This window comes from Crocodylus siamensis, chromosome 15, assembly GCF_052110815.1.
Source record: "Crocodylus siamensis isolate JL-2025a chromosome 15, ASM5211081v1, whole genome shotgun sequence".
NCBI classification, from domain to species: Eukaryota; Metazoa; Chordata; order Crocodylia; family Crocodylidae; genus Crocodylus; species Crocodylus siamensis.
In genome coordinates this window covers 47065330-47088037 of record NC_143409.1, presented here as the reverse complement: position 1 = coordinate 47088037, position 22708 = coordinate 47065330, and the positions used below count along the sequence as shown (strand labels likewise).

Sequence of the window (22708 nt, the reverse complement as noted above, 5' to 3'; positions counted from 1 at the left end):
GCCACCTGTAAGTTTATCATGGGTGACCAGCAGGATCTGGGGGAAAGTTTGTTCACCAGAGCGCCCCAAGGGATGACAAGGTTGAACAGTCAAACTCCTTCAGGACCATTTCATGCTGGACATAAGGAAAAACTTCTTTACTGTCCGAGCCCCCAAGGTCTGGAACAGCCTGCCATCGGAGGTGGTTCAAGTACCTACCATGAATACCTTCAAGAGACATTAGGATGTTTATCTTGCTGGGATCCTATGACCCCAGCTGACTTCCTACCCCTGGGGCAGGGCAGGAGCTGGACTCAGTGATCTTCTGAGGTCCCTTCCAGCCCTAATGTCTATGAAATAATCTATACCAATATCACTGACATAGTGATAGTGGTATATAATCTACATGTGGTCCAGGCCTAAACAGACAAAGAGTTGGGGAAAAGATTATTATCCCCATTTTGCATTAAATAACTTGTTCAGTGTGACACAGAAGGGTTTTGGCAGAAACCAAATGCTGAATGGGACGGATAACAGTTGTAATTCAGTTCTATTTCACTCCTACATTTCTAAACAAGCCATGTTCTCCTTAGCCCCATTCTTCTTCCTTCATTCCTTCAACAGATTTTCTGAATTTCCAAACTTTTTATGCTGTAGATTGGCTGCACCTGAGGACCTGCACATGAGTGAGTGTGTGTGTGTGTGTGTGTGTGTGTGTGTCAGGGCGGGGGGGGCACACGGCTTTGTTCAGCACAATGTCTGTATCCATCCAAAGGGCACAGGTGTCACCTAGTAAACACACTACCCATCCATGATCCACTAAGAAACAATAAGGCATCCTCCATGGAGGCCTACCTGCTCTCTTTCACATGCCCGCCCTCCCCTATTTTCTCCAATGCTGGGGTTATATTCTGCCACAGAGTTTGATGGTACAATCATACAGAGAGCTGTTCTACTACCAAGATTGTTAATGCACCTCAGTCAGTGACACCACGAGTTACCAAGTTTGCTTGATGTGACATCCACTAGTTTGATTTTTTTTTAAAGTGACACTTGCCCATGCCTGTACTTCGGATTGTTTGTGTAAATTTGTGCCCTCTCAATGTGCAAATATGCAAGACCATTTATATGGCCAAAAATGTTTTGAAACAGTAGCTCCTGAACTGTGGTCATTCACCTGTCTGTGTTATATCCTGGAAAACTGACTGGCTGTAAGATGCTGTCTCTTTCTCTTTGTTTCCCACATTAAAACAGGTAATACATATTTTCCTAGTCTACCTGTTGCAGTTCTTTCAGACAATTGCTAGCAGAGGGATTGTGTCTCCAAGAGATTTCGCACAAACAAAAGATGAATTGGTCTTTGTTGGTGGTTCCCTGCTATCAACCATCACGACTTCTCATAGACCACCATGCAACCTTCACATCATATTTTTAATTGAAAAAAAGGGAGGAGGTCAGTGCAATTCCTGATCCATTAACCATGGCCTCATAACTGCCACCAGTCCCTAGCTAATCCGTCTATTCAGTTGTCTACCATATCAATAAGTTTGAGAAATCATGTTTTCAGTATTTGGGTGATGTAACCATGTAAGGATAGCAGAGAGACCAAGAGGATGATTAAGCAGGAAGAGGCACTCAACAAGACAGGAGTCTCTGATTTTTGGAGCCAGAATATTTTCTGATGACTCAGAAGAGAATTTTTAACTTTGAATCTGGGTATTTCAGACGTGAACTTGTAATAAGATCATATCATCTCAGAGTCTCTCCTTAAGCGCAGATCTCTCTAACAGCAAGGGTTTAATTAAATACAGCCATAATCCCCATGATTCATTATGAAGCCTGTATTTAGTTACATTATGGTTATGCACCATGAACACAAATAAAAAACTCTGGGCATTATTAATGTCAATGTTTATGAGATGTGCAATTAACAGCGTATAACTGGGACTGAGAGGCTTTCTTCTATTAAGAGTTACAAGCTCCATACTTGCTAGGAAAAGAAATTAAGAGGAGAAAAAAAATGGCTTTTGGGAATGAAGGGTAGGGGAACTGTGAGTAATTCATGAATTTTTGCCCACCTGTTTTGTAGTGACCAGGAGAGTAAAGATGACCTGCTTTGACTCCAAAAGTGTAAGTTTAAGCCTGAGCCCACAGTTGAGCCAGGTGTAAATGGGTGTCTTGTCATTTGGGCCGGGGAAAAAAGGTGGGTGACTGTAGCGCAGGCTCCATCACTCCCTCAGGTTCCAGTAACTGCAGAAACTGATGTGCCTGCACCATCCTGATTGGTTGGGCTGGCAGGGATGGGTGGACCTTTGATCTTGATTTGGCTACCACTGAATTGTTTGCTATGGGATCATCAGGGATTACTTAAGCCTTGGGCTATTTTACAATGTCTACTAGAGAATCAATGCTCTATTACCAGTGCTCAAAAGACATTACAGGTGTCCAGCTCTGACATTTGACTCTTTTCCATAGACAGATCAACAGCCTGTGTTGGCACCAAGTTGTAGTGGGGTGAGGAAGGAGGGATGTGCAGGGATTGATGCAGGCAAATAGAACAATAATTTGGGGTCTATTAACAATGGGTACGGGGGACGCAGTCTCAGAAAACTGCTCAAAGGGACGCAGATGGACCAGAGCCAAACTATGTTGAATGGGTCTTATAGAGGCCACCCAAAGCTTTACTGAAGTGCAACAAACAGGACACATGGGCCTGTCTAAGAACCATTTCTCGTTGGGCTTTGTCCCTAATGTTAAAGATTAAATTGGACTTTGTTTTAGAAAGGATGCGTGGGCCTATTTAGTCACGCTGGTCACAGTTAAGCCTGGTGGACCGCTAATGTTGCTACATAGGGATTCAGCAGACAAGACCCAGAGTGAGGGTTTGTCTGTGCTGTGGTGCTTCTCCTGTTATACCTAGACCGACTGAGCTCCTCTACTGTTCCCCCGCCCCCATGGAGCTACAGCGTGTGCTGGAAGAAGGTGCATCTTCAGTTTTACTTTGCTACCTTCCCAAACAACATAAGCTAAGCTGACAGAAGCTATCTACTGGTAGCTCAGCTGCACCCAAACCAAGGGCCTTGCTGACATAGCTACATCATCTATGGGCTGTGATCTATTTGTAGTGTAGGCCTGGCCTCTGAGAGGAAGAACCACAGGCTTTCCCTGTGAAAGCAGCACATGTGCAGGCCCTGAAATTAGAAAAGATGCTCTCAATTAAGTTAACTTGTAGATGGGTTAATTAGGGGTAGAGAAAGTATGGTAACTTCTTGATTCATCATAGCTCTAGATCTTGTGCCAGCTCTTATAGCAGAGCCATGCAGCTGTGAAATGCTCCCATTCTGATTTACTGGCTCTTGATGCCCTCTTTGAATGCATGCAAAGGTTTACAGAACATATAGCAGAAACTGGGCCTTTGCAGCTGTGAGAGGAAATAACCCTTCGCCTGTTTTGCCCAGATTCTAGGCCAAATAAATGGAGGCACAGAAACAAAATACCATTCAGTTTTATTTTATTGTTATGAATTACACAATATATTAACATTTGATGGAGCAATTGCTTTGTGCCTGGAACTCCCTTTTTAGTTTTCTTGGGAATTTCATGTTAGGGCTTGATTGTCCTTTTATGACTTAGGGCTGCTTTGAATTATTATATTTCAGCTGATTCCTGCTTACCTGGGCGTATCTTGGGAAACTGCAGTATAGGATGATGAAAACTGCTCCCATTCAGCACTTGGAATTGCTCACGGACTGGTATGGAAAGAAGGTGGATTTCCACTTCTCCTCTGCTCCATTTCAGTAATGTACTTGAACAGTTGTCCTCAATATATAGGGATGATAGCTACTCCTAAAGCCTTGTGCAGCGAGGCAATGGAAAGGCTGTACAAAGGTTCCCTATTGTCTCTGCCTCCCTCCAACTTCAATTTGCACTGACGGACCAAGCGCAGCTGGATTTAGTTACTTACATTATGGCAGGGTCAGGTCATTACTTTCTAAATCACATTAAGTGGCCAACTCTCCCAGTAGCTCCAGTGCAGTCAGTTTGAGGGCCCAGGCCAAAGAGTGGACAGAAAGACCTACTGTGAAAGCATGTTTTTGCTGGAAAACTAGGTTCTCAAATGACCAACTTTAGTTTCAGAAAATTTAATAGAAATACATTTTTAAAGTATAAAAATTATAAGATAATTAGTGTAAGTAAATAGTAAATAACAGTTCTAGATATGGTTATTTAATAACTTATAAGAAATAATAAAGATAAATAAATACCCGAAAACGAACTCGTTCAGCAAAAGCCTGAAATATTCTGACTGGAAATAGTGACAGTGCCCCTTAAGAGCTGTAGATGGGATATCCAAGGTCATTGTTCTTCTCTATGGGTCTGGCTTCCTAAGTAAATGCAATTGTCTATGATTTAAGACCTCTACTCACAAAGGGAAGAGATGAGAATATTGAGATGGATTTGGGGAGTCAGTCTGGATGACCAGGGGAGAAATTATGACATCCAGGCATGCTTGGGAGTACCAAAAACTGACCAAAGAGGCTAGAGAAGCTGACTTGACAATGGTTTGGCTATATGATGAGGTACGACAGAAGACCACTGCATGTATTATCTATAAATTAACCCCGACTGTCAGTAGGCTGAAAGAACCCCCAAGGCTGAAGCCAAAAGAAAATATTGGAAAAGGGATGACAGATTTGAGCGCCTGACAAGATGATGCAGTGGATCACAAGTGGAGAGCAATGGTTTGAGCAGATCACAAGTGGAGAGCAAAGGTCCAAGCATGTTGTTGGAAAGACTGAGTGGATTGCTGAAATTCCCTACACATTTAGAAGCTGTCATAGCTGCTCAACCTGGCAGTGCCCAGCACCCCCCAAAAGGTGCTCAGTTTGTTGTAATCCAAAGCAATGGTACCGAGGCCTGCTGAATGAGTCTTGTAGCAAGTGAACAGCACTTCTTGCTTCAAGCATTCCACAGAGATGGTATTAATTACTCGGGAATTACCCAGAAGGATCCATGATTAGAACAACAATCTTTGTGATCGTACACAATAAAATAATCCGGGGATGTGCTTGTTTGGCATGTAGGAAGAAGCACAATCCACACTCAGTGGATTAATCATAGGAATGCAACCTCCATGCGCTTTATGTGATTGGACCATGTTGTGAATTAAGAAAAATCAAACCTGTAAAGTATCTGATTGCTGCAAGAAACTCTGAAATTAAGTTTTCTGTGCTTTAGCCCTTAGTGCCAGCTGTCTGATCAGATACTTGACAGTGATTAAAAGCTCATGATTTGTGTAGGACATTCTCTGATTTACAGGCAGGAGGTTGTACTGGCTGCAGCATAAACTAGTCATGAAGAATGGAAACCTTCTTGCCTATGTTGCGATTTTTAAGGACTAGGCATTGGGACCAAAAGCTAGGTGCTAATAGCTCTAATTGTTAATTTTTATGGGTTTTTTGGCATTAAGTGACGGGCACATTGGTTATTTCGCTTTAAACTTTTTCTGCTATGTAAGGGTTAGGGGGGGATCTATGGGCACAATAAGATGTTCTTGTCAGCCGTGAATAGCAAAGTCCCTGCATCTCGGTGTAATTATAAACCTTCTCTTTTCAAGCCTTGCCTTCTTATGGAATAAAAACAAACTTCTTTGTAGCAATGGCTTCTTCATAGTTATGTACCGGACAAATCATACAAATCCATTTTTATACAAGTATAAACTTTTTTAAAGCAACACATACGAATTTGTTTTCAGTTGTAATGTTTTTGAAAGTCATATGTGGTCAACCCTTAGATAGAGTAATAGACCACATTTTTAAATTAAAATATTTTAGATTAAAATATGGATTTTTCTTGGATTTTGGAAATAACGACATTTTCCCATTTTTATCCTTTTGGTGTTCTCATTGTTTTGCTGTTGTTGTTGTTGTTCACAATATAGGAAAATAGATGAGGAATACTCTTTAATGCAAATGGTAAATTGTGAAATGAACTTTTTAAAACTTTGTCTTGTTTAAGTCTCTTAAGCTTCATTTTAACTTTTAACTTGAAAGGATTTTACACTGACATCTTAACACTCTTCCAATTGGTCATAAGAGGAAAGTAATGCTATTTTCCTTCCTTCTTCATACTTTTTACATTTTCCCCACTATTTCAGCATCTCTTTCCTCTTCCTTTCTGTACATGTCCAACATTTTTAATTGGAAGAAGGCTCAGAAATATTAAAAATGTGAAAGGGAGGGTAGGAGGAGGGAAGAACACCAACAACTCAATAGACTATAAAGGGGAAAGTGTTATTTCATTTTTTGATTCTTGAAACAAACGGATATAATTTTCTTGAAACACCAAAAATGTTGAAAATATCCTTTAGAAATTAAACAAAACTTTTCATTATTTCAGCCCTTTGTGACATTCTGATGAGCACATGGATACATTTAATAAATGATAAGATTTTCCTGTAAGCCACTTCATATTGAACAAGACCATTTGCTAAGCAGGAACCCTTTGGTTGACAAATGCTGCTCAGCTCTAATTATTATCTGTTCTTCCATCTCAGTTCAAACTCTCAACTTCAATTTTTGGCCAAGCTACAGATATTATCACTTAGTCAAGCTGAGCAATAAACTTGTACCATCATAGAGGAGACAGGAATCTCATACTACAGCCAAAATGCTCTTGCTCTTGATAAATCCCTGGGCGCTTGTACTCCAAACAACTATAACACCTGTAAACATGAGTAGTAAGACTGATGCAAGGGAGCCTGGGGCGCAGGCAGGATTTCCACTGCAGCTATTTTCATGAAAATTCTGTAAAACTGAACATATTTTCAGTGGGTTAATTTTCCATGCGCACTCTGGCTATGGACAGATGTAACTTTTGAAGAAATCACTTCCCAGGAGATTGCACTAAACACCAAGCTAGCAAATAGTCTGCCAAGGTCAACTTCCTCCCATTTTGTGGATCAATGGTGCAACCGCACAGTGCAGAATGCAAGACTCGGAGCCGACCGAGGTGTCCAACTTGACTTATACTCTCTTCCACTTCCACCGAATCCAGGAATGCGACTCAATTCCATGCAAACCCCAGAATGCTTTAATGGAAGCGGACTGTACACATTGACCGGCTGACACTGAAATTAAGTGGATGGCAAGAAATGCTGCCCACTCTTGCCCGAGATCTTGGTAGTTAGGGTATTTATGTAGCTGACTGGAGACCTTGGTTGTAGACCTCTCACATCCTAAGGGGATTTGAAGCCATAGCTCCTACTTCCTATGACATTGTCTTAATAGACAGGCAGCTTGGAAAGGATCCTTCTCATTTCCTATTAAAGCTGGGCCACTGAGCAGGCAGAGTGAGATGGCCAAAAGGAGAGCAAGCAAAAACTTAATGGCCCAGTGAGTTGGAGGAAGGGACTCCTGGGTTCTAGCTCCTGCTCCCAAAACTGGTTATGTATTTCAGTCAATAACTATTGTAACAGCTGCTGCTGGATTTGCAACAGGGCTCAGCCTCCCTGCAAAGGCAAAGCAGGAAAGTTTGCAGAAAGTTGTTGCCTGCAAGAGCATATGCATGTTTTTGATTGGCTCCTGAGGCAGGAGAGGGGCGGGAACTCGGCCGGCTCAGAGAAGGGAAGGTGGTGGCAGCCACAGAGTTTGGGGGGGATCCATCCTGCAGCCTGCCTGTGGAGTGAGCCAGCATTTAGTGATGGGGACAAGATAACCACCCTGGTATCCGTGTTCCCTCCATGAGGCAGAGGGACCTCTGTGAAGGCAAAAGGGTGATACCACAGACAGCTCTGCCCCATGAGGCTCTAGTGGAGTGCAGGACTCTGTGAAGCAGCAGCACCCGCCAGGGTTACTGTGTTGCCGGCGTGGAGAGCAAACCTGTGTGCTCCTGCTCAAAGTCACTGGAGTCCGAAGGTTTAAGCTGGGGAGCTGTGCTGAGGGCGTCTTTGATGCAATTTGTATAGAGCGTTTTAGTTCATTGATACCTGCCCTTGACAATTAGAGTATTGATATCCTGTTCTGCTATTAACCTCATTCACCTGTTGGCTGTTTTGCAACTAATAAACTGTGTAAATAGGACTGTATGTACCCCAGTGTGTGGGGAAACCACAAGAAAGGACTCCACAGAGAGGTGGCCCCAGCCTTAGGGACTGGGAGGATGACCAAGGCTATCTGACACCCCAGGACCCTGAATCCAGACATGGCCATGGGTTGCACCATGGCTACAGTTACACTATATAATGCAAAATGCATAAACAGTGCAGGAAGAAAGCAAGGGGACCCGAGTCTGCAACCTAGTACTAAGGCATTCAGCTGGGAGGGGGAATCAGCTGGGAGGGGGTCAAATGCTGCTGCCAGGAATTGAAACCCTTGATCCTGCCCCACTCATGTCTCCCACTATCTGGACAAGTGCTCACATCACAAGGGGGAAGGGGAGTGCATCTTCCTTCTCCACCATTTCTCAGTCAGGTGCTTTGGTGCCATGACTAGTGCCTTCCCTGCATGAAACCCAGTGGCGATGTGCAGGGGGTGCACCCCCCCCAAGAGTGCTGGTGCACCCCCTGACAGGCCGCATTCCCTGCTTAGGTGACGGGGGGGTGGGGGGAAGCGGGAGCACCGATGTCCCCCCTGCAAGAGCTGGCTGGGGATTGGGAGTGCCGAATGAAGCACTGAGGCCACTTCCCTGTCAGCATGATTGGCTGCTTGCAAGCAGGGGGATCTTCTCCCATGGGTGGCAAGAGTCAGTTGGGGGGGGCACATGCCCCCCTAACTAAGGTGGCACCAGTCACCCATGATGAAACCAAAAAAAACACCTCCTCACTGGGTGAGGTTGAGCAGTTTGGTTTGTGACCTGACAGAAGTGCAAAAAGCTGTCCACACGTCTGCCCATTGCTAGAATGTGGGAAGGCAAACTTCAAAGGGTTGTGGATGGGTGCTCTGAGTCTAAAAATATTGAGAACCACTGGTTAGACTATGATTAAGGCTATACCATACCTCTCACCTGATCAGGGGAATAAAAGGACTTTACAGTCCTATATGGACTCCTATATTTATTCCCCCAGTGCTGGGTAGAACGAATAGGAGTAGGGCTACTCATACATTTAATCCTTCCAAAGCATGAGGGTGGATCTGTCGAGGGGAGAGCTAGAAGTGGGACAATGGGTAGATCTTTATTCCCCCAAAAACATTTCTGTTTCCCTTCTTTTTCTCCCCATTTGTATACCTTGCCCTCCATTTCTTTGTTGGCAACAAAGAAGAGGGAAACACAAGAGAATTTTTCTTCTAAAAATAGAAAACAGGTGGGGGGAAAAAAAACATCTATCCATTAAAAATACACTTGGAAAACTGATTTTTATTTCCAATGTCTGAAAGCCAACACAAATGCACATTTAAATCAAATTCTCTTGAAATGCTAAATATTTCCCCTCAAAAATGAAATGTTTTTCAACCCTATTGTTGCAATTATATTTTGTAATTTCCCCATGAAAAAATGGGAGAAAATAAGTTATTTTTTTTCTCTGAAACACTTCCTAGGTCAAGAAAAAACATGTATTTGGTTCTATTGTTGGTCATGCTGAACTGGTATCTACCAGCCCAGTTGAGAAATTTACCTGTAATATGTATGAAATATATTTTACATACCATTGTACACCTGGAAAACTCTTACTGGCAAACCAGGAAGGACTGGACTAAATACTTGCCACCCTGCAATTATTCATGGCCTCTGGCACCTTTTATAAAAAACTGTGCCAGATTTGCACAAAGAAGTTTGGATTGCTGACAGAAATTTCCACTGAAGCTATTCGTGCAGTTTATACCATGAAACTAGAAATATTCCTGGTCAGTTCATTTCCATGGGCATTCAGAAGACATTATTCTGCCAGGGTTAGGCTCAGCAGCGGGCACCCAGACATGCTCACCTGGGGAACACATACGAGAGCACGGAAACAATTCAGTGTAAAAATCATCTTCCTCCAGAAGATGGCCCTACACACCATGGGATTTCCCCACCTGTGATTCAGTTCTTCCTTCCCAGTGCAGAAAGGACGGAGAATGGCTCAGATACTGCTACATCGCCGAGAATGCCAGTTAGAAGGGGCAAAAGGATTAATTCAGTTTTTCTTTACCCATGAGTTTGAAATTAACTTGTGGGAACGTGCGAGCACTCATGAACATGCATAAAAAAACCAATTATTATGGCTATGATCCCTCCCTGAGCATCCCTCAACAATTTTTGACACCTTCATCTGAATTCAAAGGACTGTGTCAAGGCTTTCAACAGCACTATTAAAATTGTATCCCACATGGAAATAACCAAGAAGTGTAACCCAAAATATGACACTGATGTTTGTTTCCCCCAAATTTGTGCTGCCATGTTTAAATAACAGGAACCATTTGTGGGGGAAATTAATTGAAAGAGATGAAGAAGTGGGGTGAGAGAGGAAGATGATGGAGAAAGAAAAAAACCATGTGAAACAAGAAAGAGGTGAATAGTAGTAACTTGATCAAGAAAGCCATGCCATGTTCTTCTACAAAAGGCCCCATAGAAGAATTTCTACTCATCAGAACTGCCCATGTTTCAACTCAAATAATCAGCCGAGTCCCCAGATATATGAGAATTTACCAACTGATACACGCCTCCCAGAGAACAGCTAGCTCTTAAAAATTTTGCAAGAAAATAAAGGCAGTGGTACAGCATTTGTTTTCTGATCTTGTGGGGGAAGCATGGTGGTGATATTATGGTAGAGGTCCGCTGTAGCCTACCAAGTCAGAGAGAACAGGAGCACAAGGCACTCTTCAAGATGATAAAATTGTCCCAAACTTACGTGGTAGCAAGTGCATGTCCCGGGGCCAGTCTAAATGTAGGCCCACCCTCTTGCTTCCCAGCAAATCACCCGCCTACCTCACCTACCATGACGGGATAATACTTAAGATGTCAATCAGGTGGGAGACTGCCCATTTACCTGCCCTGATGACAAGGACTATGTACATGGCTTCAACCAACCCTTACTGTGTCCCATGCCTCCAGATGGCACCCATGGCCTAACGCCAGCCCAAACTTGTTTGGCTTAGCCCCCCCGGCCTCCCAGCTTTAGCGGGGCCTGGCACCCGGTGAAGATCACACCACTCAGGGCTCCCAGCCCCTATCATTTTCTCAGGCTCCATGCCCAGCTCTGGGACCTGCATGGTCCCCTCACTCAGGGCTCCCAGCCCCTGCCAAACCCACAGGCTACAATCCCCTGTCCTGCACAGGGTCTCACAACTCCCCTGGAGACTCTCACCCGGCTCTCTACCCCTAGAGCTTCACACCCAGTATGTAGGGCTCCCTAATACCCACAGGGCTCTCGGGCATGGGGTTAAGGTGTCCCAGACTCACCTTTCACTGGGGAGGCAACTGGCCTGGTTACCCCACCACAGGCAGACCCACCAGACCCCCTTACCCCAGCAGGATGCAGTTTTATGTCATACTCAGGACAGGGAACCTCCTGCCATCCCCATAGTCCCATCCCCAGACCTCCAAGGGTGCTCCCACCAGCAGCTGCTCCAACCCCATGGTGTCTCTTCGGCTGCTGACAGCAAAAGGCTGGCTGCTCCTGTCAGGGCCCTGCTTTTATAGAAAACAGCTGGGTCCTTTTCCCAATCAGGCAGTGCTGCCTAATTGTGATTGTGGCCAGCTGCCCTGCTACTGCTTGCAGCCCTGTGAGTAACAGAGCACACCCTAAGCTCTGTTACATAGTCCTCATGGGGGGCGGGGGTTAACTTTCCAGTTATTTGATGGAGGAATAATACAGCCAAACATAAAATCTCAGGCAAGGTCCTAAGTTATTTGGAAAACATCTTTCTGTTCCTAAAAGTGAAGGGTATGATTACTGAATCATCTAGCTTGGAGTTTGTCCTGACCAACAGAGAAGAATTGGTTGAGGACATGAGGATAATGGGAGATGTGGCCATCACAATATAGTAGACTCCATCATTCTAAGACAGGGAAAGCATGAGGTCAGCAGAACAAATCCACTGGATTGCAAAAGGCCAGTTTTCAGGGAAATAGTATGTGAGGTGCCTTGGGAGGACAGACTGAAGCAGAAGGCCCAGGATGTCTAGCAGACTATAAAGAGCGTGAATTGGAGGCGCAATAACAAGCTATTCTGGCACGATGGAAGCATAAAAAGAACAGCAGGCGACCCATGTGGCTGCACAAGGAGCTTCTTTAGAGGCCTTATAATCAAAAGGAGAACATGGAGGCAACTGAAGGACAGGAAGGCCACTAAGGAAGCATAGCAATAAATAGCCAAAATTTTCATGGGCAAAATCAAGGAGGCAACGGTGAAAAATGAATTGCACTTGGTGAAGGAAGGTAAGGGCAACAAGGAAGGGTTCAAAAAGAGACCGGTCAGAATAGCAAAACTAAGCAAGTTGCCAGTCCGTCACTAAAGAGCCAGGCTGTGCTACTAACAGAGGCTGAATATACGACAGAAATGCTGAAAAGCTACCTGGCCTCACTCTTATTTAAAAAAAAAAAAATCTGAAACAAGACAGCTAATAAAAATTAGACAAGAGAAAAAGTTAAGAGATAACAAAATAGAGTTTTTGATTGGTTTAAAAAAAAATTCAAGTCAGCCAGACCTGGTGAACTTCATCCCAGGCTACTGAAGGAGCTGACAGAAAAGCTGTCAGAGCCCATGGCAATTATTATATTTATCAAGAGGCAGAACAGGGGAAGTACCAGAGGACTAGTGAAGGGCCAACATTGTTCCCTTCTTTAAAAAAGGAGGGCCCATGGAATTGCAGACAGGTCAGCCCAACTTCTATACCTGGGAAGTTGCTGGAGCTCATTTTAAAGAAGTTAATTTGTGAACATCTGGAGGAGAGGCTGATCGCAAGCAGCCAGCATCAATTTGCTAAGAGCAAATGGAAGAAAGAAATTTGATCTCCTTCTTCAACAAAGTATTTAGTTAAGTGAAGGAAGAGAGTGCAGTGTGCACGCTGTGTTTGGATCTCAGTAAGATTTTTAACAAAGGCTCACACAGACTTCTCATGGACAAATTAGGGAAACGTGAACTAGGTAAACTTACTGCAGGGTGGATAGACACCTGACTTAAAAGGTGCAAGCAAAAGGTAATTATAAATGGATCAATGTTGGAACGGCAGGAGGTTTTGAGCGGAGTCTGGCAACTGCATCCTGCATCCAGTGCTGCTTAAAAGGAGTATTAATGATTTGAATGCAGGGACAGAGAGCTTATTAAGCAAATTTTTGAATGGCTTGAAACTGGAAAGGATTGCAAACACCTTGGAAGGAGCAAAATTCAGAAAAATCTTCATAGATCGGTGATCTGGACTAGAAACAACAGGATGAAGTTCAAAGCAGACCAATTCAAAGCACTACAGCTAAAGAAAAGCAATTGAAAGCACAAATAAAGAACTGCCTGGATGGCAGCTCTGCTAAGAAGAGTTGGTGTTTTGGTGGATCCTGTGATCCAGTCTCAATCAACAATGTGATGTAGCTGCATAACAGTTTCTGAGACACCGGGGGTGGTAGTGCCACTCTGATCAGTGGTGGAGAGGCCTCATCCAGAGCACTGGAGGACAACCTTTTGGGCCACAAAATTACCCCCACACCCTCCCCAACTGCTAGTCCTCTCCCGCTGCTCAGTCTGTTGTCCTGCTTTCTGTTCCCAGCCCTGTGTTTCCCTGCCTGATCTGCTGCTCTGCTTTCTATTTCCTTCCCTGTGCTCCTTGCCCAATTTGCTGCTTTGTTTTCTGCTCCCTGCCCTATCTACCACTGTGCTTGCTGCCTGTCCCCATCTGATCTGCATGATCTGCCACATGCCACACAGAGGCTGCCCACCCCACTTGTGGCACACATGCCATGGATTGGTCACCCCTGAAGATCTGAAGGCTTGTATGCAGTTCTGGACATTTTAAAAAGGATGTGGAGAAGCTAAAGAAAGCCCAACAAAATAATGAAGGGTTTGAAAGGGAAGCTCTACAAAGAGAGGCTGAGAAAAATAAGCATGTTTAGCTTGCAGAAAAGGTGACTGAAGGGAGACAGAAGAGCGGTTTTCAAATGTCTGAAGGGTTGGTAATGAAGAATGAAATCAAATCACAGGGCAAGACAAAAAGCAATGGCTTGAAATTGTAGTAAAGTCAAATTAGTTCTTTTCTGAATTAGAAAAAGTGTTGTTGCTGAAACAGTGGAACAGATTGAAGCAGGATGACTTTGGTTGACCACTCTTGCCTAACTATAGTTATAATTGTCTCTCTCATCTAAGGTCAAGCTCCTGACTTATATTTTTTGGTCGATACCAGGCTTAGGACAACACCAGAGTTTTGAATTCCCGATTGTCAGCTCCAGGTCTGGCGCCTCACCTGAGCCAGTTCAGGACTGCTAGTGGCAGAGCCTCATCTTGCCCTTGTGTGCCAGGGGCAGGCACTCCTAGGCTGGGCAGTGCCAGGTATGGGGCAGGGAGAGCATGGGCTCTGGGTGCAGGGGTTGCACATCTTCACAGGCAGATGTGAGAGCTGTGGCACCTGTGTTGGGGTCAGTGTCCAGGGGGAGTGAGGGGGACATGACAGCTGGCTCCAGCCCTGCCCAGAGCAGGCTGAAAGCATAGTGAGCGTTCCCCTGCAAACATTCAAAACATGGGCTAACGTTTAATACGGCATGGGAATGGTTACTGTGATCTCCGATAAAACATGCGCATGATGTTTGATGTGACGGGGCTCTAAGGGTGACGTTCTGTTCTTCCTGGGTCATCTCAGTGGCTGTCTGTGCTCATCTGTGCAGCACTTCGGATGCTTACGCACCCAGGGAAATCTGTTCCTGAACATGTCTTTAGAGTCACTGCCTTATCAAAATGCAAGTGAGGGACACATGAGGCCAGTAGCCAGGTAGGGGGGTCATGTGGTGCAGCCCCACTACCTGCCCTGACCCCCCAGAGGGGAGCCCATCTCCCCCCTCCATCCCCATGCTGTCACTGCCGCTGCCAGCTCAGGGGAACAGGCTGCCCATAGCCCCCCGTGCCACCCCCCTGAGTGCACACAAAGCAATAGGAGTGGGCAGATGGGCAGCAGGAGCCCACCTGCCAACACAGCAGAGTCAGGGGCAGTGTCCCATCCATCAGGGATAGGTCACACCACAGCCGCCACCCCAGAAGGCACCCTCTGCACCCAGCTGGCCCCAGCCCCATTTACTGCTGCTTCTGCATCCTCCTGGCTGCCACCGCCACTGGAGCTGGGCTCGGTGCTTGCTCCCTCCAGCATCGTCTTCCAGCTGAACTGCGTTGAGGGAAATCTGGGACAAATGCTGTCCTGCAGTCATTTAACCCAGGACCAAGACTTGATGTTTACATTTCAGGACTCTCCCACCTAGATCTTTTAACCCCTGAGCTGGCTGCATGTTAATACCTTATAGTGGCTTAAAGCACTCATTGTTCTGTGTACAGTTATGAAACTCCAGGGCAGGATTATCTCCAATCCACCTAATTTCGTTCCTGTTCCATTACAGTGTGGCCGCTTCCTAAAGCTATTCTGCCCAAGTTTAAGTCTGCCAGTATCCCAGAATGCAATGGCTGCTCCTGACTCAGGGCAAGCAGAGATGCTGGGGTGCAGCAGGGCTGGGCATAGCACCTCACCGCTTGGGGAGGTTGGGCAGAGTGGTGCCTCCCAAAGGCGGAGGCACAGGAGACAAGCACCAGCTGAGCTCCAAAGAAAAAAGCATCAGGCTACATGAAGCTCAGAGCAAGCAAGATCCAGGGCAGCAGCCCCGGAGCGCTCTGGTCGGGCTGAAAGAGTCACGTGGCTCTGTAATGGGAGCGGGCCAGCAGGCTTAAGTCCTGACAGCCCTGCTCTCAGTGCGGACCTGCTGCATTGGCTTCGGTGAGACCAGAGAGCCCCAGGGAAGCTTCTCTCACTGCAGCTGATGCAGTGGTGGGTCCGCTCGGTGCCCAGCAGGACTAGTGAGTGGGTCCTGCTCCAAGTCCTGCCCCTGCTCACCAAACCTCTAGTGGCAAGTCATAACTGTGCAGGTGAATAACAGTCAGAGCAAGATTTTCGACTTGCCAGTTGACTGCTCTACTCAGCCAAACAACACGAAGCCAGTTAACATTTGTTCGGCTTACAGTGCGAGGTCTGACTAGGCCTTTTGTGTCACAAGGAGTCCTGGAAGAAAGCAACTGATAGCCAAATCAACCTTTGCTCACTCTCTGGCCATCATTCGTTATGTCCACCAGGGCCCAGGGACCCCAGATTTAGTGGCAGCTGGGGGGGATTAATGCACAAGTTTGCAGGCCCATGGCATGCCACAGGCAGAACAGCCCAGGTAGGCATCCTGCCTGCAGCCTGGCCACGCAAAATAGCCTAGGACAGGCATGCACCTCCTCCCCTCTGGCTGGGCCAGGGCCAGGGCCAGGGCCAGGGGCTAGGGGCAGGCATAGAGCTCCATGCAGGTGGAGCTCACACCGCCTGGCTCATCCCAGACGTGCCAAAGAGACCAGGCCCCCAGCAGATCCAAAGGAAGCCATCCCCTGCCTGGTGGGGGACCTCCAATTTTCTGTTTGGCCAGGGCCCCAGTAAATCTTAATCTGCCACCGTGTGATGGTCCACTCCCCTTGCACCAAGCCCCCCGCTGCAACTTCCAGCTGCCCACCAGTACCTGGACAGGCCAGATAGAGTGGCACTGTAGGCTTGAACCAGCCCAAAAGCTGTATGCTTGACATCCCTGATCTAAAGTGTCATTCACTAACAAGCTCATACCTCCCTATACAAGGCTTTTACAGATACATCAAGAAGTTAGAGAAGGCATATGAAAAATTAACAAAGACCAATGCACTAAATATGTAATGCAACCAACACTGGAATTATATATGTAGGAAACAATGATCTGTGAAGTCTCTTCTTTATATTATGCAAAGAGAAGGAGTTAGTCTGCTGGTGTTTCTACTGCAGCAGCCTTATGGTAGTGTATGTGCCCTTCCTGAGAAAACAAAACTTGAAATGTACATTTCCTGGTTCACTAACCGTTTGAAATTTTCTTGTATTTTCCTTTACTTTGAGCTCTCTAGATTGCAAATGTCATCCATGCACAAGCATGAATAATGAAGTTCAAACTATGCCCCAAACCTGTGCAACATTACTTAAAGTAGTTCATTGTGAGATTACAAAACCACTTTTTATTTTCATTTAAAGTTTTGGATTTGCATTTTTCCCCATCATTACCACTATTTAACTGCAAAAAGAAGGAAATGTAAAAAGTGAAAAACTGACCTTTCATAATAGCTAATACATTTGGAAAACATTTTTTCACCTGGCAAGCTTAGGTTTATGAAATTGTTTCCTGTTTTAATAGCCCAAGGATATACATAACAATCACCTGGAATAACTCTGCAGTGAATAAAGATATCACCCTCCAAAACCCTTGGCTTTCACATAATTCCTAGATCATCATGGTTGCAACATCACAAATACCTGGCTGCAACATCACAAGTGGCTGCAACATACAAATACCAAATATTTGTGGCATTTTTAGCAAACGTCTCAGAAACCAACTAGAATAAACTGAACCAATATATTAATGGACATTTCTCTTTTCACGAAGCTCAGCTTCATTAATGTATTTCCCTCTTCCAGAGCACAGAAAAAGACTAGGTACCACACTGCTCCTGTTCTGAGAAGTTATGTCTGAACAAATACAAAACCAATAAACACAGAAAGTTGCACCACTTTTTTTACACATTTAGTAACTGCGGTTTAATTTCGTCCATGGGCACCATTGCATTAATTTTAACATGTCTTATATCCATGCGGCAGTTTCCTCCTATTATAAAACAAGGTAAGTTCTGGGTGGGCAGAGCCCTGTCAATGGACTATATGTCTTATTGGGTTCTTAGCAGAAGGGTGAACTTTGGCCTTGGGGGAACAAAGAAGGCCGTGTACTGCCTCCAACACCAACTCAGGCTCTCTCAGGGTTTGCTTTCAGTACAAAGCCTTGGCCACAGTAGCTGTACCTGCCCAGTTATATTGTGCCATAATGCATGCATCTTCACCTGACCCTTGGCACTACCAGGGGCACTCATCTTGATCATGCTGTCCCACAAAGTCCCATGCAATAAACCCAGAAATGAAGCTGTGAAGCCACTGAGAGACCACCTCCCCCCCGACTTAGTTGCCTGCAAGCATATGAGAGAGAGACATTTTGAAAGTGGCTGATGTTGGTTTGTGAGGCCAGCACATATACTGACAGAAGAGGCTTAATCACCAAACTGGCTACACAACATCTCTGAATAACTTAAGTCAAAGCTCGGAAAAGCCCTCTTTTGGAAGCATTCCTGGGTGTGTCTACACATTCATTAATGCTCAGTAGTTACTGCACATTTAATTTAGTACTCACTTAATGAAGTACTAACTAAACATGCAGAAACTGAAGGAACTGCTCAGGAGTGCCAGCGAATGCCTTTTCAGTAACACTACTGCACAGTAGCCTAATAATACTGCTCAGGAGCGTATCAGCACTATCCATGCTGTGACCCACTACTGTGCAGTGTTATTAGGCTACTGTTCACTAAGTGTATTGTGTAGATGCACCCCTGCATCCTAAACAGGGATTTTGCTTATGATTATTTAGCATCGCTGTCCAAAATAGCTATGTTGGCAAAAATGTGACTTGACCTCAGTCTGAAAGACATGAGTGGAGCAGTGATTTTCATACGGCCTGAGAGTTTCTCTGAAAATGTTCTACCACTTGAATAATAATTCAGATCTGTGAGGGAGCGGCAGCTAGGGGCGGCCGTGAGCTCCCTAGCGCCGCCTACCGTCACGTTAGGGTGACGTAGCACCCTCAGAATCTCGCCCGCCACGACTTTGATGGTATGATATGTAATGTGGAGGCTGCCAGTTTCCCTAATGGACGGTCTAGTTGTTCGTCCCTATTCCAGACGGGTATTTGATAAGCGTCCTGCCTTAAGGGTAATGCGTGCCTCCAAGCCTCCCCCTTAGCACGCCCCAAGCCTCGCAGCTGTTCCGGGGGACGCTTGTCTGGTCCCCCGCCCCTCGGGTGCCCTTGCTCTCACTCTCGGGCACTGGGGCTCCTCGCCCACCGGGCGCCTCCTTGGGTCGGGCCCCTCTCTCACCCCTTCCCCGCGCCCTGGGCCTGTCCCGCTGGCACCCAGCTACTCGCTGGCGCCTCCTGGGTCCGACTCGCCAACGCCGCTCACTACCGGCGCCCCTTGGGCCGGGTTCTAGCCGGCGCCTGGCTGATCGCCGGCTCAGCCTTAAGTCTGGAGCGCTCTCGCCACCCTAGCCTCGGCGCCCTTGGGCCGGCACGTTCTCGCTGCCCTAGCCTCGGCGCCCTTGGGCCGGCACGCTCCCTCTGCCCGGATCTCGGCTCTCTCGCCGCCCTAGCCTCGGCGCCCTCGGGCCGGCTCACTCTCGCCGCCCTAGCCTCGGCGCCCTCGGGCCGGCTCACTCTCGCCGCCCTAGCCTCGGCGCCCTCGGGCCGGCTCACTCTCGCCGCCCTAGCCTCGGCGCCCTCGGGCCGGCTCACTCTCGCCGCCCTAGCCTCGGCGCCCTCGGGCCGGCTCACTCTCGCCGCCCTAGCCTCGGCGCCCTCGGGCCGGCTCACTCTCGCCGCCCTAGCCTCGGCGCCCTCGGGCCGGCTCACTCTCGCCTGGCGCGCTAGCCTTAGCTCTATCGCCGCCCTAGCCTCGGCGCCTTCGGGCCAGCGCTATCGCCGCCCTAGTCTCGGCGCCCTCGGGTGGCTAGCTAGGCCTGGCTATTCGGCCCTTCTCTGGGGCCTCGCCCCTCAGGGGTCTCTACCGCGCTCCCTGCGCTTCACCCCTTTGGGCTTCTCCACTCAGGGGCCAACATGCCACGCGCCCGGCGCCCTGCCTCTGCCCCGCTCCGGGGCCTTGCCCTCTCTAGGGCTGACTCCGCGCCTCTGGCGCCCTGTCCCTGCCCCGCTCCGGGGCTAAACACCGCCCTTATGGGCTGGGGTCTATAACCCCGCACACTGCACCTCCCTGGCGCAATATAATGCCCAGCCGCACCAACACTAGTGCCCCTGGCACTGTGCCTCAACTGGGCACTGGGGACCCCCAAGCTGTTGGGGAGCTCCCCTGAGGCCTCCTCGCTCCCCTACAGCCTCACCCGGTCCTCCGGTATAAACTGCAACTCAAGACTCAAGCCATCTGGCTATAACATAAATACAGAGGCTCTACATGCCTAATAACTCCAAGCCCCACCAGGGCTCTCAATCCTACCTCCAGTTAGGGCGATCCTGTTCCCTGCATCATTGCAGCCGGTTAGCGCGATGAAGTAGTAGCCACTAACCCCGGCCGCTCAGCTCAGCCGCAAAGCTCCTGCTCCTGCAGCAGCCAGAAGGGAACTGTGTCCCAGGCTCTGGCCTGAGCTGGTTATAAAGGCCTGGCCCTGCCCCCTTCCGGTCATGTGACCACCTGGTTGTCCTGGCAACCAGGCACCTGAGCTGCCTGGGTGATTGACAGCTCTGCCAATCACCCTCTCAATCACGGAGCACCTCTGTGACTCCGTGACAAGATCATTTAACCTGAGTGGATCAAGCCTGAGGATCAGTATGGTTCACAGACATAAGCAGTCAGGACTCCTGGGTTTTGAATGTAGACTTTTATCTTTCTGAAAGTTTTATTGTCAGTGTGGCCCAGATCTAGGAGATCTGATTCGCAGTCCCCCTGACTGTAGCCTGTAAGATACAATTTCTCTCTCATTTTGAAGATGACAATCCAACGTTACTGACTCCCATCCCCAGCCTGCCCTCATTCATGAGACCTTTGTACTTTCCAGGAATGGAGAATAGCCAGATGTCCTGACTTTTATTCTCCACTAGCTGTGAGTCACTAAACCCCACTCCCCCCGCAGACTAGGATCCCAAACCTAGGAGCTGTGAGCCACTGGACCATTCCTCCTCCACCATAACTCAGTGGTCTGTCTTGCCCATCATTTTGAGTACAGCTGCTTTCACCTCCTTGTTCCTCAGGCTGTAGATAAGAGGATTCAGGAGGGCAGACACCACATTGTACAAGAGGGAAAACACTTTGTCCCGCTCGGGCGAGTAGCTGGAGGCTGGGCGCATGTACATGAACATGGCGGCACCGTAGAAGAGAGTCACGACGGTGATGTGCGAGGTGCAGGTAGAGAAGGCTTTGAACCTCCCCTCAGCTGAGCTGATCCTCAGGATGGCTTCCAGGATGAATATGTAGGAGATTAGGATCAAAGACAGTGGGGTCAGGAGTAGTATAACTGCCATCACAAGGGTCACCTGCTCAGTGAGGCGTGTGTCTGCACAAGCCAGCTTCAGGATGGCTGGCACCTCGCAAAAGAAGTGATTGATTTCATTTAAGCAGTAGGGCAACCGCATGGTGAAGCCTGTATTCATTATGGAAAGAAGGAAGCCAGATACCCAGAAGCTGATGGCCATCTTGACGCAGACTGACCTGTTCATGATGATGGTATAGCGCAAAGGGTGGCAAATGGCCACATACCGGTCATAGGCCATTACAGCATAGAGGATGCACTCAATTATTGCCAGAGAGAGGAAGATGAACATCTGCGCAACACAGGCAGCGTAGGAAATGCTTTTCTTTGTGGAGAGGAGGTGGACCAACATCTGGGGAACAGTGGTGGTTGTGTAGCTGATATCGAGCAAGGAGAGGTTGGCCAGGAAGAAGTACATGGGTGTGTGGAGACGACAGTCAATCTTGACAAGGGCGATGAGGAGGATGTTCCCCAAAAGAGTCACCAGGTAGATGGTTAGGAAGAGCACAAAGAGCAGCAGCTGGGTCTTGGGCTGGCTGGAGAACCCCAGCAGGATGAACTCCGAGACTGAGGTGCTGTTCCCCTGGAGAGATTCCTCATCATGTCCCACCTAAGATGGAAAGGGAGTGGTGAGAGTAGCAATCCCTCAGAAGGATAAACCCAAAAGGGCTAAGTTCTGTTTTGCTTTGCATCCCTGAATGGCAGTTACTCAGCCATGTAACTGCAGATTTTGGCACTTACGAAGTTTAAAATTCACCTTGGGACTTGCAAGTGTGCACATGTATGTTGAGCATCCTAACTACACATATGTATAGTATCATATGCTTAGGCAGGTATGTGCATAGCCAGGAAAGTCCAAAATAGTAATCTGGGAAAAATGCATCATTAATCAGTAACAAATGATGACAAAGGGCTCTCCCATGGCCAAGGTTCAAATTACTTTGGTTTCATTGATTAACAAGTACACCTAAGTGGATGAGCAATCTTATCAGAGAACCCTCCCAGGTTATGATTTTCAGATCTTACAGGGGGCTCTTGTCTCTAATTTGGACACTGTGCATGGCTAACCTGAACTGTTGGAGCACTCAGTCCATGCTAAGACTGCCCTGAACCTGGGGATTGGAATCTGCAGTTCCTGCTGGTACTAGCTCACAACCTGTTGCTGCTCCAGGCACCAACCTACCAGATAGTACAATACAGACACTTCCCCAGCCTCCCCAATTCTTCTGGCCCACTAAGCAGCCAAGAAACATAGGAAACCAGAAGAAAGCCAGCTAGCTAGAAAATGCAGTGATCAGTGAGGTGGCTGCTTTCCTGGATGGGAAAAAGGGGCCTGTGAAGAAACTTTCCCAGTGCTATTTATCAACTCAAGAGCAGATGGAAAATACTCTAGACAATGCTGAGAGGCATCAGGAAGAAAGTTTAAACCGGGGTTTCCTGCTCCT

The 22708-nt window shown here is 47.1% G+C and overlaps 1 protein-coding gene across 1 annotated transcript; it reads right to left on the bottom strand.

Annotated features, from left to right (window-relative positions):
* Positions 1 to 20925: 20925 nt before the first annotated feature.
* Positions 20926 to 21867, bottom strand: LOC149852588 (olfactory receptor 2K2-like). The gene has a single exon (XM_090030146.1). The coding sequence runs from the start codon at positions 21679 to 21681 to the stop codon at positions 20926 to 20928; it is 756 nt and encodes a 251-aa protein (XP_089886272.1). The 5' UTR covers positions 21682 to 21867.
* Positions 21868 to 22708: the final 841 nt, after the last annotated feature.

Coding starts and splice junctions, on each gene's coding strand:
- LOC149852588 (XM_090030146.1), bottom strand. CDS start 21,681: ATGTACTTCTTCCTGGCCAACCTCTCCTTGCTCGATATCAGCTACACA.